At 32.8% G+C, this 19,864-nt stretch overlaps 8 protein-coding genes across 8 annotated transcripts; 4 read left to right on the top strand and 4 right to left on the bottom strand. All coding sequences in view use genetic code 12, as the record gives it.

The window, feature by feature from the left end:
* Positions 1–317: 317 nt before the first annotated feature.
* CAALFM_C102040CA (putative ubiquitin-specific protease) lies at positions 318–2,792 on the bottom strand (the record flags this gene model as incomplete). Its single annotated transcript, XM_708662.2, has 1 exon — positions 318–2,792. The coding sequence occupies one exon, from the start codon at positions 2,790–2,792 to the stop codon at positions 318–320; it is 2,475 nt and encodes an 824-aa protein (XP_713755.2).
* A 770-nt stretch (positions 2,793–3,562) lies between these two features.
* On the bottom strand, positions 3,563–6,145 carry PHO91 (Pho91p; the record flags this gene model as incomplete). The annotated part of the gene is made up of 1 exon (XM_708664.2): positions 3,563–6,145. The coding sequence occupies one exon, from the start codon at positions 6,143–6,145 to the stop codon at positions 3,563–3,565; it is 2,583 nt and encodes an 860-aa protein (XP_713757.1).
* Positions 6,146–8,283: 2,138 nt separating this feature from the next.
* CAALFM_C102060WA (uncharacterized protein) lies at positions 8,284–8,914 on the top strand (the record flags this gene model as incomplete). The annotated part of the gene is made up of 2 exons (XM_019475072.1): positions 8,284–8,311; positions 8,676–8,914. The coding sequence occupies 2 exons, from the start codon at positions 8,284–8,286 to the stop codon at positions 8,912–8,914; spliced, it is 267 nt and encodes an 88-aa protein (XP_019330617.1).
* A 1,227-nt stretch (positions 8,915–10,141) lies between these two features.
* On the top strand, positions 10,142–11,137 carry HSP31 (Hsp31p; the record flags this gene model as incomplete). The annotated part of the gene is made up of 1 exon (XM_708665.2): positions 10,142–11,137. One exon carries the CDS (start codon positions 10,142–10,144, stop codon positions 11,135–11,137), a length of 996 nt encoding a protein of 331 aa, XP_713758.1.
* Positions 11,138–11,669: 532 nt separating this feature from the next.
* On the top strand, positions 11,670–12,809 carry SET6 (Set6p; the record flags this gene model as incomplete). Its single annotated transcript, XM_708666.2, has 1 exon — positions 11,670–12,809. One exon carries the CDS (start codon positions 11,670–11,672, stop codon positions 12,807–12,809), a length of 1,140 nt encoding a protein of 379 aa, XP_713759.1.
* Positions 12,806–14,293, bottom strand: CAALFM_C102090CA (uncharacterized protein; the record flags this gene model as incomplete). Its single annotated transcript, XM_708667.2, has 1 exon — positions 12,806–14,293. One exon carries the CDS (start codon positions 14,291–14,293, stop codon positions 12,806–12,808), a length of 1,488 nt encoding a protein of 495 aa, XP_713760.2.
* A 230-nt stretch (positions 14,294–14,523) lies between these two features.
* Positions 14,524–16,140, top strand: CAALFM_C102100WA (uncharacterized protein; the record flags this gene model as incomplete). The annotated part of the gene is made up of 1 exon (XM_708668.2): positions 14,524–16,140. The coding sequence occupies one exon, from the start codon at positions 14,524–14,526 to the stop codon at positions 16,138–16,140; it is 1,617 nt and encodes a 538-aa protein (XP_713761.2).
* Positions 16,141–16,710: 570 nt separating this feature from the next.
* On the bottom strand, positions 16,711–18,348 carry HGT2 (Hgt2p; the record flags this gene model as incomplete). Its single annotated transcript, XM_708669.2, has 1 exon — positions 16,711–18,348. One exon carries the CDS (start codon positions 18,346–18,348, stop codon positions 16,711–16,713), a length of 1,638 nt encoding a protein of 545 aa, XP_713762.1.
* Positions 18,349–19,864: the final 1,516 nt, after the last annotated feature.

Raw genomic sequence — 19,864 nt, forward strand, 5'->3', positions numbered from 1 at the left:
GATGGATATAACAATAAACTAACAAGAGAGGTTGACTTTATTGGAAACACGATCTTTTTGATTCGCTAGATGAGGTATAAGAGTTTGGTTGTAGTTTTTTTTTTTCTCTGGCTCGTGCGTCCGCAGTATCTGCGATGTTCAACCTTGTAACCGCCTAAACAGTTATACTACTATAGGGAATATAACATCCCCCAATTTGTTTTACAAAAGCCTAAAATTAATAACAATAATATATGCAAGTAGGTGTTTATTTCTAAATATCTATATTTCTACAAAAGCAATAAAACAAAAAATAAATTTGTATGCACTCGACAATTCTAACCATGATGACGTTTAATTTGTTTCCTGTCAACTCTTTCATAGTACAACATATAAACTGTAGTTTCCTCAGCTAATACAGAAGCCTTACTAACTTCAGTGACAGTAGCATCACTAATTCTCCAATAAGGTTTAGAAATGATTGAAGGAATTTTTTTCATTTTCACTTTCTTTTCCTCTTCTTGTTTTTTATTGGTGGCAGTATCTTTATTGCCGTTGAATGCATCTCTAAAATTATGAGTAGCAAAAGCATTTTCGAAATTGTTTTGATTAGGATCGTCCACCAAAATTTCAGCTGGAGTTTGTAAACCAGACAGTAAGATTTCTTCCACGCCAGTCGGATTAGCTTGGAATACAGAAGGTCTACGACCCATCATGGTTGAAAACTTGTGACGGAACCCTTCATCATTTTCACTTGAACCACTACTAGACGAACGCATTGTAGCTGAACCATTATTAGCATTGGACTGAGCAGGATTCAGTTCAACAGGAGTGGCTTCACAATGAATTTCACCAGTTAATTCATCTTTAATCTCTGGTGATAATTTGAAAATGTTACCATTTTTGTCTTTCACATAAAGTGGTTTATGCTTGTAACATTCATAATGACCCTGAGTATGTGATCCCATATGTTTAATAACAGCTCTCAAACGATACTTGTACAAATCATTATCATTAAATTTGAATCGTTTGAAAAGTTCTTTCAAATTATCAGTTTGCTTATGAGAAATTGGAGCCAGATTTATTGAGTATTCTTGAGACAGACCAGTTGGTCCAGAATTTGGTCTGATGGTACTAGAAGTAGTGACTGATTGAGTTTCAGTTTCTCTAGACATAACAGACGAAATATCATCATCATCTTCTTCTTCTTCTTCATCTGTCTCATCATCTAAATCATCTGTACCGTTTTCTGTAGCAGTGCCATCATCGGTTGTAACATCTTCGTCATCTTCATCGTCATCTTCTTCCCCCTTCTCATCAATATCTTCTCTTTGTACATCTTCGTCTTCCATATCATTCTCATCTGTGGTCAAGACATTAGACGTATATTTTTCTCTCAACTTTTCGTCTTCTTTTTGCACCATAGTTTGAAATTGCTTTAATTTATCATGATACTCTTTACCTATTGATAATGTCATTTTATCTGAAAACTTGACTCGACATGAATTTCTAGTTACTACTTGGCCATCGAAAGAAGAACGTGAAAGATGCAATCCAAATATTTTTGGAGGTTTCAAAATTTGTGATTTTTTCTGAACTGTCGAAGTGATTCTTGAAGCATCAATCCCTTCAACATTATAATTCTTGATAAAGTTCTCTAAATCTTCAGGTAAATCTTCATTAATGCACAAATTTGGGTTGTTATTTAACCCAATAATCTTGTTAATATAATCCACATCTTCCAATGGAATTTGACGTTTCAAATGCTCTTCATTCATGGCAATTTTACTAACTCGACATTTAATACATTGATAACCTTCAATTTGTTCACTTTCGTTTTGTTCCAATAATGTTTCCAAATTAGTGGTGGTGGTCATAGGCACTGGCAATGTAAGTATAACAAATGGTGTGAAATTTGGTTGGGAAACTCCATGACAGGTCAAACAAGTCATTTGACTCAAAATCAACCCGTCAAATGGGAATTCAGGTACAACAATTTTATCTAATTGAGCATAATCTTGTGGGTCAGGGATTCTTTTCAAAATAGTTTCCAAGTTCAAAGTAATAAATCTCACAAAACTTTTAAATTTCAAGTTTTCATTTTCTAAAGTTTCATTAATTAATTGAGTTAATTCATGAGCATCATGTTGAGATCTAGACATTTTGGCGTTGAAAATGTTTTCTAATTCGTGAAGAAAAGTCCAAACACTTATAGTTCTGGTTGTCATTTCTGTTTCTTGTAGTTTTTTCACCATCGATGCCATGGCCATATGCAAAGGTACTTCAAATGTAGAATTTGACCGTTTGAATTTTGAATTCTGCAAATTTTTATTTAATTCCAAACGTAAGTTGATTAATTCTTGAATGTCGATATTGTTCAGTTTAACAAATTCAACCAATTGACGGTAACTAGCAATAAACTTGTTCAAATAATCCGTCAATGAAGGCACAGATGAATATGCCTGCAACGAGGAATTGGCGAAACAGTCATTTCGTAAATTGATAAAACCAGTGGTATGTTTGTCTGGACGTTTGGAAAACATGGGTTTTTGTTTGTAAAATGGTAATGAAGGGGTAAGAATATATAAAGAAATTGATAGTATCAATGAAATTTGTAAAAGTAAAGATTTCTTTTCCAGATAAGTTTTCCGATTCCAATAATTTAGTAATAAAGTTGGAATAAATGGATAATTTAAAATTGATAAGCAATCGATTTGTTGAGTGGTAGTAGTGGTAGGTTGTGGGAAATGTTTAATAGTATTGAGATCTTGATTAGTAATTAGGCACTTTAATTGATTCCAAATCTCACTCATACATAGATTTATAATTGACTATGAGAGATTCTTTCAATAACCCACAGGAGATAATTATTGTTGCAATCGCCAAAAAAAAAAAAAGGAAAATCTTCTATGAAAATGAAAAAAAGAAGGGTAGAAGGAAGTAAAAGAAAGAAAGGAAAGAAAAATAGAATGATTATATAATATATATATAGAATAAAATTGATTAGAAAAAAACAAAGACAATAGCAACGGAAATAAAAGAAAATGGAAAGATTATTTAATATAAAAAGTGGGGAGCGGGAATCGTTTCCTTTATTTGAATTGTCGAAATTGGAGAGTCGTGGCAATAGTGATAAAATAGAATTAATTCACTCAATTGAACGAATAAAAAACCAACTTTTTGACTAACAAAATATTGTATTACGTCATCGGTTTATCTTTTGTCATTCTTTTGATTTTTTTTTTGGTCTAGGTCTTTTCAACCGATTTGATCATTCAATGATTCAAATCTCCGAATATCTAACACAGAAACAATGTGTTGCATTCGATAGCCTATAATTTATTACTTGGAATGATTGCTTTTCAACTGAGCATTCTTTATCAAACCTATCGGTCTAATATTTTTATTCTGTACTATCAATTGGAATGTGTATTTTTTTTATTCTTTCATTTACTTAAATATCCATTTGTACTATTTAATTTATTCGTTTCTTGACTTACACACACATCCTCTATATCAATAAACATCTTCTTTCCATCTAAGTAAACCCCTTTTTGTTTTTTTTTTCCCATTTGTACTTCTATCAAAAATTGATAATTTTCATAGTTGCATGCCCGACTGTTACAATAATGACATAAGCTATCACTGAAGCAGGAACCCCAATTTTAATAAACGTCCCCACTGTCAAATATGGCTTGCCAAATTCGTCTGTCATACAAATAGCAGTAACGTTGGGGAATCCAGAGGTTGGTAATCCCATAGCTGCACTACACAATAATGCTGTAGATAAAATCAACATTCTAGGATGAGGATCAGGCATGTTGTGACCAAGCTCACTAACCAATGGAATAAGAATCAATGCTGACACGGTATGGCTAATAAAAGTAGCAATAGTTAATACAAAAATTCCAATAGTTAAAATAATTCCAAATAATGAAAACCCTTCAACTTGACTTTGAATAGTGACGGCAATTGTATTCAATAAACCTGATGAGGCAACAGCTTTACCCAAAGCGGTACCTCCCATGGCTAAGATAACAATATTCCATGGATAATTGTTAAAATCTTCTGTAGTCAATAATCCAGAACCGAAAAACAAGATTACCGGTATCAAAGCAATTATACCCATTTCTCCAAATATACCTGTCAATCTAGAAGCTAAACACCAAAGCAAAATAGTTCCAAATGATACTGTAATGATATACCATTGAATTCCAGTGAATTTATCGTCAATTGTTCTGATTGCTACTAAATGAGTGTTTCTAGAATTGCAATTAAAAGTAATTAACAAAAATACCCAAATCAACAACAATGCCAAAACACAAACAGGAAGAGCCACAACAAACCATTCACCCCAAGATGGTTGAGGTTCCATAGCACCAATAGCGATCATATTTTGTGGAGAAGCAATTGGTGAGGCCATACCACCTACATTAGAAGCAAGGGCAATACCCATTATCAATGCATTGATAAATCTTGACCCTTTTGGTAAAGTTCTGATTAATGGTTGAATCAATGAAAAACACAAGACTGGTGCAGCAACATTTGAAATCCACATTGAGGCGAAAAGGGCCACTCCCATAATAGTCAATAATACAACTGCTGGGTTAGTTCCAGCTTTAGATAATATCCAAGTTGAAATCAATTTAGCAATATGATATTTCGATAAAGCGGCAGCCAAAGTAAACCCACCCAACAATAATAAAATGACTGAATTCCACATTGTTGATAATATGAATTTTGATGCATCTACAGTTTCCATGATTGAACCATCGTCATTTTTAACAACGTTTAACACAACAATCAATAATGGGATAACTAAAGACGTAACAAATAATGGAATAGCTTCAGTTGCCCAAAGTAATGATGCACAAATTAACAAAGCAAAACAGTTTCTTTGTGCAGAATCATCAAATGGAGATACATTCAATAAAAACACTGTGACAGCAAAAATCAATATCAATTTTATCACAACCGGGTTTTTCAAAGATATATTGAATTTCAGCATCAATTTCATATTACCTGAACCATCCTCTTTTTCATCATTATTCCCATCACTTCGATTCATCAATTTTGAATTGGCAGCATATGATTTTCTTTCTAATCCTATCATATCTCTCCAAACGGTGTTTCTTTCCCAAACCACATGTTCACGTAAATGGATTGATAATTCTTGTTTGGCAGCTTCTAAATCATCACCATGATTACAAATTAATGCATAAAGTTTGACTAATGAATCCAAATGTTCATCAACTTTTTTCATGGTTGATTTTTTAAAAATGTAGGAATTGTTGGGTAAATTTTCCAAATAATTATCTTTAATGTTAGTATTCAATGATTTATCAAATTTTTTCAATGCTTTTTTAAACCCGGTGTAATTCAATTCGATAAAAGATTTTAATTCAGATAATGTGGTGTATAATCCAATGACTCGCTTTCTTAAAATGATTCTATTCTCACTCAACAAGAGTAATTGTGGTGGAACATTATTTGACAAAGTAGCATTATTTAAATCGTTCCAGATTTTTGGTGATTTTGTAGCATAATCATCTATAGATCGTGTATGACGCAATTGATGTTCATTTTCATGAAGTTCTGGAACAGATCCTCCTCTTCTTCTCCCTCTGGTCTCTTGAAAAGCGCTAGTTAATGCATCCTCTTCATCGTCATCGTCGTCATCATCTTCTGGTTGAGTGAATTCCGTGTCAGGATCCGTTGTGTTTGTAATGTAGTTATCCTGTGAACTACCAGAAACTCTACGATTTTGTTTAACAACACCTTGAAAATTCTTGTTGCTTCCAGGTAATGCCAAAGATTCGTCGACTTCTCTTTCAAAATTATCAATGTCATTCATCAAATCATTCATATTACTGAAAATAAACCCTTCTTGTTGTTGATAAAATGTATCGATTTTCTTTAATTCGGCATCAAGTGCAGCTATAAACACGGCTGATGCAGATTCATCTTGAGTTTGACCCGTGGAAGCATAATTTGCACCGATCAAATGTGATCCTTCTAAAGTTGCTTCTTCGTCATCTTGTTGATAAGTCCTTCTCAAATTATCTCTTTGTAAAGAGTAAATCAATTTCTTCAAAGTGGTATAAGCAATATATTTCGAGGACCATTCTGGAACAGCATTGAATTGTAATGAGTGGGAAAACTTCATGGTTGATCCTAATAAGGGATAATAGTGTTAGTCTAGTTTACTTGATGTTCTCTTTAAATGAGCATAGACTTGGCCAAAAAAGGTGAACTGTATGTATATGAAATGTTGTTTCCAGTTATATACCAAGGTTTAAATAATCAAAACACTCAAATTTGTAGTAAGAAAGAAGAATCACTAGGGGAGTTGTTGTGGTAAAAGTAGTAATTGCTCTAAAATAATTTGACTCGGAGGGTGTTTTGGTGAGAGAGACACAGGCAATCAGAAAAATAAATTTATTTTTGTCAACGTTGCGCGAATAAAAAAATAAAAAATCAAAAGCAACAGATGCAAAGAAAAAAGAAAAGAAAGAAAAAGAAACTAACCTAAACTCAACTAAACTTAACTAAACTTATGGTAGTTAAGAATGTAATTTATTAGTAAGTAGTGTAATACAAACACTTATTCTCCTTCGATATACTAAGATCAAATCAAATTCATATAAAGAAACTAGGATATGTAATTTTTTTGGGATTGATTACGCGGTTTAATTGATGAAGTTTGGTAAATAGTATCATTCAGATATTGAAAATTTGTGGAATCTTTCAAATCAATTCTCGTACATATTTTGTCACAAAAGTGATTTGAGCACGTTGACCAAGAATAACAACAACAACGGTACGATAATAAAGTTTACTTCTATTAGATACTACATCACAACAATGAGAACGTGACTAGCACTAATAACAACATCAGCATAAACTTTGAATAAGGTTTTTCTCTTAGTTAGTGTTGTTTAGTAATAACTTCCAAGAAACTTAACATTAAGAAAAAAAATCAAAAAATATAGTAAAACTTTAAAGGGAAAGTTTCATTTTGATTTTTAGCCATATAATAGTACTGTTTTGAGTAAGTTGTCATGTGCTGTTAAAACTTTGGTTATTTCCTTTGATAATACGTGATTGTAGAAAGATCTTGAGCTGGTTCGTGATGGTGAGGCTGGGACTCATAACGATAATTGTTTATAATTAGATCTCTATTGTTGTTCTTTTCTTTGTCTTTTGTCATTTGATTACAGTTTTATGTACTGGTAAAAGAAACTTTTATAGCTGTAGTTATCACATTGAATAAGAATAATCCCAAGTATTTTTACAATTAGGGTGCTTTTCTTACTGGTATGAGAACGTAATGAATCCTGCTAAAATTAGTGTTTTGTCGTTAAACGTTTTAATTTAGCTATATGTAATTATCCATATTTGAAGATGAATGTGAATCTATAATGTGGATGGATAGAATAGTGGCAGAAGAAGAAATAGTTCTGGAATTACAAATAGTTCATTTACTAAGAGGATTTGACCCCGGGAAAATTGGTTTGGGTTCGAAATATGATTTGATAAAAGATTGGACCTAAATTTCCTCCAAATTCATCTAAAATTCTATTCAATAGAATTGAACAGTTTACAGACTATATTTTGCAAATTTCCCATTCACGTATTATCTTCTCCCCGAAAGAATTTGTTAAAGGATTTGCATTTGCCAAAAAGGTGGTATACTATCCTTGACAAATGTATGCTGCCATAACGAATAAATAAAATACACCTTGAAACGAAACAAAACAAAACGTGCGTTTCGAATAGTCAACCTTATTAAATTACATAATAGTTCATTCAACAATATCTAAAGCCAAGTAAAGTACAATTACATGTTAAAGAGATTATTAACAATAGTGAAAAGAACTAGAATCAACAAGAGACCACGAGGAAAGCTGAAAAGGTATTAGACGATTCAAACTATGAAACTTGAACTTTACAAACGAGAAAAACAATTTGAACCGCCACTCAAAACTTTTGAGACCCAATGTACAATATTTCTTTCTTATCCCGCACTATTTACAAGAAAAACTAGCAGCAGCAATCAAATAAAAAAACTTGACCGAATTTCACTTTCAACTTCTTCTTTTTCACTTTCATATACTACTATAATATAGTGCCAACTACATTCATCTAGACAATTGCAATCGCTGATATAGAAGCCATTACAAGAATAATCAAAAATAGACTCAATTGTTTGATTATTTTAATTGGATTTTTTTTTTTTGATCTATAAAAGATAGACGATAATTATCCCAGTATTCTGGCCACAACATTAACTAAAAAGTAACCATGGATTTCTGTTTCTTTCTCATTGGATGTATGTATAATTGAATATATCAATATCCCTTGGCTATAGTTAGCGGGTTCAGTTTTTAATAATTATTGCCTTACTAGGTAATTTCTATCACAAATACAGTTTAGAATGGCCTGTTAAACGGTTTAAAATGGGTAATAACATTCATACAGACGAATGGAATATAATATATCAATATGGCACCAGGTTTTAACACAGTCAGCATAAATTGAATAGCGTGTTTATTTTACAAGGAATACCATGTCTCGGTACCAGAAGCGAAACATCCCTCACAAACTTAATGTATTCCAATAGTTTTTTTTCAAACTTTTTCCCGCCATTAGCCGTGATAAACATGCAATACGTACTAACGACAACAATTTATAAGTCAAAGAGTTTAATAAGCCATTACCAGATATAGGAAATATCCCTTGCTACTGTGGCCATTGTCACAATCAAAGTGCATTTGCCGTGAGAACAATTAATTGCGTTACTTTGTTTTTTATTCCGGTGTTGCCCTTTTACTACCAGAAAAGATTGAAATGTAACATTTGTGGAACAACTGGTGGTCTTGACGCTACTGCAATGGATCGAATGAAGCTGGGTCAACCAGTAGCTATAGGTTGAGGTGCGACAGGCAACTTTTCGGTTTTTTTTTTGCAAAAGTGAATTCTTGAAACAAAGTATCAAAAATAAAAAATCTACAGGATTCAATAAAGAGAATTTGACTATCTATTGTTATTCTCATGTGCTCTGGTTTTGATTCTTCCCAAATGAAGTAATTGAGTGCAACTAGATTGTTTTTTTTTTACTTGTCAGAAAAATCACTTCATTTTTATTATAGTATCCCATTGTTCTGGTAAATATCGGATAGCACTACAAAATATAAATACACAAATTTTATTGTTTGAGTTCTTCTCTAAATCAGCTTTCCGGGGGTATATTCATTTTTGTAGCAGATTAATGCTAGTAAAGCTGGCCAGAATTTAGTTCAAAACCGTTCTATTTTAAAAATTCGTGACGAGAGACACAAATTGTAACCGTGAACAAACTTGAATAAGAGTGACGGAAGGAATATGATTGTTCGTTCCATTAAGAGTGGATATTCAAATCAGATATTAGAGCTCTTTGTTTGGAAATGTCCATCACTATAGTTGAGTGAACAATAATTCATTATTTCGTGTCATTCTTACTTTCAATCTATATGTACATAAAACTGATATACTAAATATTTTTTCCTTAAGTCAAGCAGATGTCTAGTCAAATTGATGATAGAAACAGTTGCGATTTCTATACATCCTAATTGCAATAATAATATCCTGGGGTAATTTACACATAAATACAAATCAACCACAAATCAATTTTTAGTGTTCTTAGGCGATTATATTTTATTGTAATTTTTTTGTAGTGTGTGTGCGGGATTTTTATTTTTTTTTTTTGTCTCTTGTGCGTGTTTCGCTCTCCCTAATCTGGCAATTGGTTCTAATTATTCTGTTGTTATATTTCTCGCTTTGTCTTTGTCTTTTTTTTTGCATCCATATCATCCGTTTTATATTTGAAGATTGGATTGTTGTTTTCTATTCCTACAAACAATATGACTTAGTTTAATGGTCATGAACTCGTCAATTTCTTAAAATTATCGAACCATACTTTCAGAAATTTACTATAAATAAGCATGTAATCTACCCCTATTACTCCTATTTTTTTTAAGCTGGTTTTGTTTTACTTAGTCAAATCAATTAACCTTTCAAATTTCCTTCTAAATATAGTCTTACACTAATTTATATTACTTCAAATTTAATTTTGCAACCACAAGAGGCTTAACAAAGAAAGAAAAGTTTAATAATTACAAAAATGGCTGTTGCATCTACATTTATCCACAACAACCTTGAAGTTATGAACCGTAACACTGCTACCAAGGTCAATCCAACCAACCTGTTGGTTAACATGCATATTACTGATCACGGTAGTGATTGGTTATGGGCTGCATTCTCCGTGTTTCTTTTGTTAACCATCATTCATTTATTGCTTTTCTTGTACGGCAATTTCAGAAAACCTGGTGTTAAAAACTCATTGTTGGTTATTCCATTATTTACCAATGCTGTTTTTTCTGTCTTTTACTTTACTTACGCATCAAACTTGGGTTACGCTTGGCAAGCAGTTGAGTTCCAACATGCTGGTACTGGTTTAAGACAAATCTTCTATGCCAAGTTTGTTGCTTGGTTCGTTGGTTGGCCTGCTGTTTTGGCACTTTTTGAAATTGTCACTAGTACCGTTTTAGACAGAATTGAAGAAAATCCAAACATTTTCAAAAAATTCTTTTTGATTTTCCAAACTTGGTTAGTGAAATTTATTTTTGTTGAAATCTACGTGTTAGGTTTGTTGATTGGTTCCATTATCTTCTCTACTTACAAGTTTGGTTACTTTACCTTTGCTGTCTTTTTCCAATTGTTGCTTATGGTATGGGTAGGTAGAGATCTTCACAGATCTTTCAAATCACCATCCCATTCTAACATTGCTAATTTCTTCCTTATCTTCTTCTATCTTGTTTGGATTTTATACCCAGTTGCTTGGGGTTTGAGTGAAGGTGGTAACGTTATTCAACCAGATTCAGAAGCTGTTTTCTACGGTATTTTGGATTTGATCACTTTCGGTCTCATGCCAACCATTTTGATCTTTTTCGCCATCAAAGGTTGTGATGAAGAATTTTTCAGTAAACTTTGGCAATATCATGTTAAATCTGAAGCTGAATCAATTCATGAAAACGAAAAAGCTGTTGCTGAAACTCCTTCAACCGAAGCAGGTGTTGTTGACGCTGAAGTTGATAATGAACCTCAAGCTCAAGTTTAGAGTTTAAAGGTAAGAGGTTGGTGAGTTCATTGGAACATTGATAGAGATGTGGGGGGTTTGATAATTTCTCTTTATTAAAAAAAAAAAAAACAAAAGCAAAACCATTTTTATGATGTTTTTTCTTTTTTTTTGTTTTGGTAAATACCCAAAATTATCTTTTTTTTAATTTTAACTTATATCTTCTTGATTAATTAATTAATTCTGTTCTGATAGTTTGATAGTTTGATAGCTTTATAATTTTTAATATATTCATAATAATATGACCTGAGTCGATATTCAACAGTTTCTGATTGGTTCTTTCATGTCGGGTATTTTTTCCCAGGAACTACCATGTGAAGGTACACTAACCCACGTTGTAACTTCGTATTCTAACATTTTTCCGAGGTTAACGTTTGCGCATTCTATTTTTTTTTTTTTGGTTTTTCCTGTGTTTAGATGCGATCCTGTCAAAATGAGATGATTATAATTTCTTTTTTAAAGGTTAGTATTTTTTTAACTACAACTTATACAAATATACATACAATTTCAGACTATGGCAGCCAGTGAAGAAAGTACATTGGTCGACGAGTATCCAATAAAATCTATACTAAACCAAATATCACCTTGGTTCATCGTTGATGAGACAAAATATGGTGGCAGAGGCTGCTTTGCACCAAAAGTCATTCCACAGCACACAGTTATTCACCTGTGCCAAACTCCTATTGGGTCCACTCTCAGCAAACCATTTAAAAAAGAAGTTTGTTCCCAATGTTATACTTATACTTATGGTGAAACAATGAAGTTCAAAATCTCGAAAACTGAAGGAAAACATGTTTACTCCCTTTTTTTTTGTAGTGAAGAGTGTAAATCGACATTTACACACCAAGATATAAATCGTGTTTTAGTTGAAAACTTGCTAGCAGTGGAGAAAAATTATTTGGCGGGATTATCAAAACCAGAAATAGAACCTATGGAACCAAAAAATTTTGCTGATGATTATGTCAAAGAATGGGATAAGGTTGCCTCATGGGAAACAAAACTTGAATCACTAAAACCATCGAAAAGACAAAATCAAATATTCAGAATCGATGATAATGAGTATCTTGAAATTAAATATGTTATTGGAGTGCTATTTAACATGTATAAAGTTCACTGTAACGATCATATTCCACATTTTGATTATCCTAATTTAGATAAAAATGAAGCCAACAAAGTTGAATTACTCCTATTTGATCTATTATATTCTTCCGAATTTGAAAAAGTGAAAAGATATCCATACCTATTATACTCGTACATAAACATCTACAAGTTCATAAAACTCACATGTACTCCTGAGTTGCAGGCTTTCATCGATTCTACAACTATACGATCTATAATTGGGAAAAATCTATCTAATGCATTTGGGATATGGTCAGAAGTGACCGACCCTTCAGAAGATAAAGAATTTTTGGGATTTGGTGTATACCCTTCGGCATCATTCTTCAATCATTCATGCAGTCCAAACATTGTGAAGACACGAAATAACTCTGAAATGGTTTTCACAACATCCAAAGATATTGAAATTGGTGAGGAATTGTGTATAAGTTATGGAAATTATACCGACGAGCCCGTCGAATTAAGGCAAAAACAATTGAAAGAATGGTTTTTCGATTGTGCATGTACCAAATGTCAAACTGAATTGAAAACAACTTAAAGTGTAAAGTCAAATTTTTGATAAAATGATTTAAAGTTTTCACAATCTGCCATTTCTTTAAGTTTAGGTTGTTGACATTTATCCCAATGAATTCTATCAGGAAGATTCAATACATGAGCTAGTACTCGTCTAGGAAATTGTATGTCTATAGACTTTTCCGGTATTAAAGGAGCAATATAATAATCTCGGTCAGTTTTATTCTTGCACACAGTAAACATTATATAATTGGAAGTATCCAATATTTTTGTAAGCTCAGGATTTGCCATATCAGTAAATTTTGTGAAGTGCAAGTTCTGATTCTTTTTGAATTTTTCATTATTTAGTTTAACTCTCATATCCAATGATTTTGAAAACTTGTTTAACAAAGATTCTTCAACTGGTAAGAATTGTTTATGATAATGAATGTTTGTGTCTCGGTTGATTCCCCAAAATACTAATTTCAAGTTCGGTTTTTGTTCATCAAATGCAGTTACTAAACTATTTTGATATTTCAACAATTCTTCTGAAACCAAAGATTCTTGTTTTATTGTAGGTGTATGCTCAATTGGGATCAAAATTCCATGACCAGAAAACTGCAAGTTTTTATTGGACCTTGTTAATGGACCTTTTGCAATAGTTAAATATGAGCAAGTTCCAATAGAAACAATCATGTGGGTTTCCGTATTGGGGTTACTCAAACAAAAAAAGCATTGTTCAGGAGCTACCACCTTAGGCTTTTTAACTTCTCTCGCATTTGATAGCTCCTTTTCTTCATCTTTGTTGGTATCTCCGTCCCTGGATCTTTTGTTTGTAGCTGTAAATGGGTTTTCAATAACATTGGTGTTTTTGTCTTGTTCCAAACCTATGCTAAATGCATAGAACCATTTCTCTTTTGATCCTCCCTCTTGCGCTAAACTGATAAATCTGGTTATTTCTCCAGTAGACCAAGCAAATGGTTCCAATTCGAAAAATTTCCCAATTTCATTTCCAACAGCAAAATGATACCTTGGTTTTAATTTCGTGACCAATTCGTTGATTTTATCATTACCAACTGTAGTCAATTTACATAATCTACCAATAACTTGTGGCCATTCATATGTTATCAAGATATCAATCTTAACTTCAGGAAGGTCTAATGGTTTCTCTTCTGACTCGTTGTTTGTATCTAATTTGGAAACTATCATAATAGTGATTCCTGATGTGGTTCTGATAACACTAAATGGTGGTTTAACAAATGTGAAATTTGTGGCCAAATCAATAGAGCTTTGTGTTGAACTTTCTTTTGCTTGTATAACTTCAGATATTCCATTTGCACCTCTGGAAAAATACGTGACACCAAGAGGCTTTACGTTTGGTAATTCATAGCCCTGTGGTAGGACATCCCCCAATAAAATAGTTGCTTCAAATGGACCATTTTTCGTATACTGAGCATTTGATTTTTCCAAAATTTTAATCAAATTATCCGGTGATGGATTTAATATGAGAAACTTTACTTTATCAGACATGAGGGTAGTTGGTTGATTAATTCAAATTCATGGTGCATGTTTATTAGGCATTGCAACATTATCTTCAGTTTTTTCTTGCGATGTATATTTTTCAAAAATAGCGTCACGTGACTCAACGATTTTGTGTCTTGTGGATTGTTTGTTTACATTTTTGAGCCAACACACCTTTTTTTTTAAACACGATTACGTTAGTTGTAACAACTACTAGTCAAAGCACTTCTATCAAATCCATGTCAAACAATATCAAAGTATCAGTTCGAGTTAGACCTTTATTGCCACGGGAGCTAAAAGCTAAAAAGGCCGAAGGGGAGGCCACACCAGTATCATTAGTGTCAATGCCCCCGTCAGATCCTCATAAAGTTCTATTGACCAACCCCAAGGCACAATCGAAGAACAATATCAGTATTGATAACAAGCCCAAGAGTTTTTTATTTGATGAGTGTATTTGGTCATTTAATAGTAAGGATCTGAATTACATTGATAATCACAAATATTATGAAAAAACCGGACCACAATTGTTGTCCCATTTCTTTGAAGGGTATAATGTTTGCCTTTTGGCGTATGGTCAAACAGGATCAGGGAAAACATATACAATGATGGGTGATAAAAATGAACTGCCAGGGATAATACCATTGTTGATAAAAGATATCTTAAAGCAAATGGAGATTTCTGTTAATGAGAAAATCAATTGTGAATTGAAGTTTCTGTACATCGAAATATACAATGAGCAAGTCAAAGATTTGCTTACAGGTGACACCAAAAATGGGAACGGGAATGGGAACAGTACACATGCAAGCCAAAAGTGCAAAGTTAGAGAACATCCTGTTACTGGTCCATACGTCGAGAATGTGAAAGAATACAATATCGAAAATTATACCCAATTTTTGAAATTGTTGGCTAAAGGTAATTCTAGTCGTTCAACAGCATCTACATCTATGAACGATAAAAGTTCAAGAAGTCACGCAATTATCACATTGACATTAAAGCAAACCAAATTTGAAAAATTTAGCGGTTTTAGCAGTGATTCTGATGAAACCAACAGTATTGGTGATGCAAGTGAAGAGATGGTATCGAACATCAAGTTGGTCGATCTTGCTGGATCAGAAAGACTACAGAAAACAAAATTATATGGACAACAAGAAAGAATCAAAGAAGGGACATTGATTAACAAATCATTGGCTGTTTTGGGAAGATGTATAAATTTGCTTTCAAGCAATCCATCGTCATTGATCCCCTACCGTGAATCAATTTTAACATATTTATTAAAAGAAAATCTTGGTGGGAATTCTAAAACATGCATGATCTTTTGTGTTTCTCCAGTTGACTATGAAGAAACCCATCAAACATTGAACTACGCCAATGAAGTGAAAAAAATCAAAACACTAGCCAAGGCAAATAAAACAAAACTTTCAAATGTTCCTATTGATTGGCAACAGTTACAACTGACAGATAAAACAGTTATCCAATCTTTGAAGAATGAAATTGACGTTTTAACAAATAAATTAAATCAAATGCAACAATTAAATGAACCTAGATCTCATCCACCACAATCAATAAATAATATAATTGAATATTTGGATAAAGAAACTAATAAAGTGAAATTTGAAAATAAATATTTGAAACAAATGATGAATACCAAAAACAATCACATAAAAGGATTGAACAATCACATTGATTTTATTTCGAACGAATATCAATTGTTGTATAATGATTACGAAGAATTGAAACATTCAAGTTTGCTTAATAGGAAACAAGAATTGTTGAAAGAATGTGAATCAAATAAAGGACATATGGATATGGAGTTGAGGGAGTTTGAACAATTTTTGGTAGATGCTGTAGGTAACTAAATATAGGACAGAATTGTTGAAATGTAAATAATGGTAGAAATAGTATCAAGTAGAATAGTATCATGACAAAGTCTATAGTTAACTCTTATGCGATGAGACCAAAGACATTCCACTCCAATACAGGATTTATGATCTACTCTTATGACCTGTGTAAACTTCCTAGGTTATGTGTACAATACTTTAATCCATTCAAAGAAATCTTTGCATTTGGTTACAATTTTATTGTCTCTGATATGAATCAACTTGTTTCTTCAAGCAACTCTTCTAATTCTTGAAACTTATATATCAAATCTCAGAAATAGTTTTTAACTTTTACAAGTCCCTCGGTGTTCGTGTAATGTTACTCCAAATTAGCATAATGAATCTTATTTTTTGTGAGATTGCTTGCCAAGAAATTGAACTTGCAGTTGATCACATCGGAGTTAAATAACAGTTACTTTGAACGAAGCTATACAGGAATCATAAATTAAACAAACATTATTCATATTTATATATTTGAAAATAACATAAAAGATATTATAAAATAACAAATTTAAAATTAGAGAATTAAAAGAAGTGTTAAAAAACTACTTAGACTTGGTTTTCTTTTGATTCTGAGTTAGAATCATCATTCATCAATTTATCTTCTTGATGTTCAACTTCCATCTTTCTTGCCAATTCGGCATCGGAGGCAATAGGAATGGTTGGTTGCCAAGATCTTGATCTCCAAGCAGGAACATTTTCTTCCCACATTTGACCAATTTCTTCCAATCTTTTACCCTTGGTTTCTGGGAATCCAAAGTAGACATGGGTACCCATGGCCAAACAGAATACACCATAAATGATATATGTTTTCCAACTAATATTCTTGAAACCAGATGGGGTATACATGGCAATAGCGAAATTCAAAATCCAATTAGCAGAAGTGGAAATGGCATTACCACGTTGAGCAACTCTGTTGTCACCCCAGATTTCAGCACAATAGACCCAGATACCGACCCCCCAAGTAAAGGCAAAGGATGCAACGAACAAGTAGCAACAAGCAATGGCACCTTTGGAGGCAGATTTGTTGTCAAGTGGAATTCTAATGTTGACTGAGTCGTTACCACTATCTGGCCAAGGAACAGAATAATTACCTAAGATACCAGCAAGACCGAATTGGAAAGCCATCATCATAGTAGCACCACCAATCAATAATGGTCTTCTACCAATCTTATCAATAAAGTATAAAGCTGGGGCAGTAACACAAGTATTAATAACATATTGAATGGATGAAGCAACCAAGTTACTGTTACCAGAATAACCAGCCATTTGGAAAATATAAACAATATAATACATCATAACGTTCATACCAGTCAATTGTTGCCAAATTTGGGCGAAAATAGCAGTGAAAGTTCTGTAAATATATTTCTTGGTGAATAAAGTAGCGTATCCAATATGCTTGCTTGATTGTTCTAACAATAATTGATCTTTGATTTCAGAGATTTCAATCAAAACATCTGGGTTTTCACGATCACCATGAGCTTGAACCTTGGCGACAATTTCTTCAGCAGCTTCCCATTGACCTTGTTTAGCCAACCAACGAGGAGATTCTGGAATAAAGAAACAACCCAAGAACAAACAAAGACCAGGGACAATTTGAAGTCCCCATGCAATTCTAAATGAAGCAACACCATTAATGTGACCTAAACCAAATGAGATATAAAACATAATCAATATACCTAAAGTGACAAAGAATTGGAACATACCACCAATGAAACCTCTAATTTTTCTTGGGGCCAATTCAGCACCGTAAATTGGGGCAACAGCAGAACCGAAACCAACACCAACACCAGAAATGATTCTACCAATAATTAATTGAGCACGATTTTGAGATGAGGATTGAATAGCAGCACCAACCATCCAGAAGAAAGCACAAATTAACAATGATAATCTTCTACCGAAAGGTTCAGAAACAAAAGAAGAAGCAATGGAACCAAAGAATGAACCTAATGCCATAGATGCGGTAATAAACCCTTGAATGTCTGATCCTGGAGAATGAAAGAATTTCATATATGGACCAGAACCAATGAAGGCAGACATGGAGGAAATATCAAAACCAAACATCATACCAGCAATGGTGGATATACTAGCAATGAAGAAAACATTGTAAATTTTTGGAAGCTTATCCAAATAAGCATTAATTTTTAAAGCAGGTCCAGAAAAGATTCTTTCGATCTTGGACGACATGTTTGAGAGTATGAGTGGATAGAGAAGCAAGAAAAGAAAATTTAATAAACAAACGGGAACAAATGAAGGGGGATTTACATAGGTTTATATAGTTTTAGTTTTAGTTTTGTTCTTATAGTAAAAAAAAACAAAAAAAAATAGAGCACAGCGTAAACACGAAACATAGCAGAATGGCTTTTTCCTCTCCACCTCCCCGGATTTTCTTCTACTGAAGAAAAAAAATTTTCTCTTTTAGTAATATGAAGAACAATAGAATGAAGTGGTTTTTAGTTCGTGTCTGCGTTATATGTATATCATCATAATATGTTATTCTTGTTGGTGTTACAATAGATTTGAAATTTTTCCCCAAATAACCCCAAAAAATTGTTTTTAGATTTTGTGCGTATTTTTTTGGCTTTTCGATTGTTACGGATAATTAGAAAGTTTGCAGTTAAACAAACAAAAAAAAGACCGACAGGTAAAAGAATGACCTGGAACCAGCCAGCAATGCAACACTGGTAAGATACATAAATAAAGGCAGGCATAGTTCTAAATTCAATTTTTTAAAGTTCTTAATACACTGTTCAAGAATTGATTAGTTTGATAGTTTTTATTAGCTATATCAGCTCAAGTATCCAGCCATTAGATTGTTGACTCTGCAAACAAATAGTAGAGAACTAAAAAAAAACTGCCTCATTTGAAATTTTGAGGAGTAAACGGAAAAATTATTTTTTTCTCATACAGACACCAGATAGTAAAAATGGCCTGGACACACACATGGCAAACTATAAAGAGTTTCTCCATTTTGGTGTTTGTGTCAGACAGGAAAAAATTTTCTTTCCGCAGATCTCCAGATTTAATATTTCCTGTGGGGACAAGGAACAAGAGACGGATGTACACAAATTAACGAGTAGAGTATAGATTTAACGAAAGATGAAGTAACGTAACATCGGCAGATTTATTATTCTTAGTGTGTAAGGATAGAAAAATCGTATGTTTAGAGTAATGAAAACTAAGTCTACTTTAGATTTAGGTGAACTCTAAATTCCATAAGTTGTTTTCATTACTTTGCTAATATGAGGTGTTGCCTTTTATCTGTTCCAATCAAGTGTTAGATGTCCTCTGTTGTTCTGAGTTCATTTAACACTTGAATATGTATCTGTATATAATGTCTTGAAAACGAAGCAGTTTTGTTGTGTGGAGTTTTCTCCCAGTATCCGTATACGGATAATCTCTTCAGAGATTATAACCCCGATGGATTTAAGAATACTATCGGCATTATAATCGACTCCAGATACAGTAAAAGGTACATCGGAAGTACGGTAATTAAAAGTGGGGTCGATCGAATTAGTTTTTAGATTCTTTTAAAATTGGCTACTAAAATGAAGAGTTAGAATGTTCTCAGTAACTTATCTTAACTTCGGAACTCAGATCAATAGCCATTAATACTATTAGTCAAATGTGTATAGTTCATATTGCCAATTTAAAAAAAGGTAAATTGAATGCTTCAGATTTAACCTAAACGAGTTGAAACTAA

This window comes from Candida albicans, chromosome 1, assembly GCF_000182965.3.
Source record: "Candida albicans SC5314 chromosome 1, complete sequence".
Lineage (NCBI taxonomy): Eukaryota > Fungi > Ascomycota > Pichiomycetes > Serinales > Debaryomycetaceae > Candida > Candida albicans.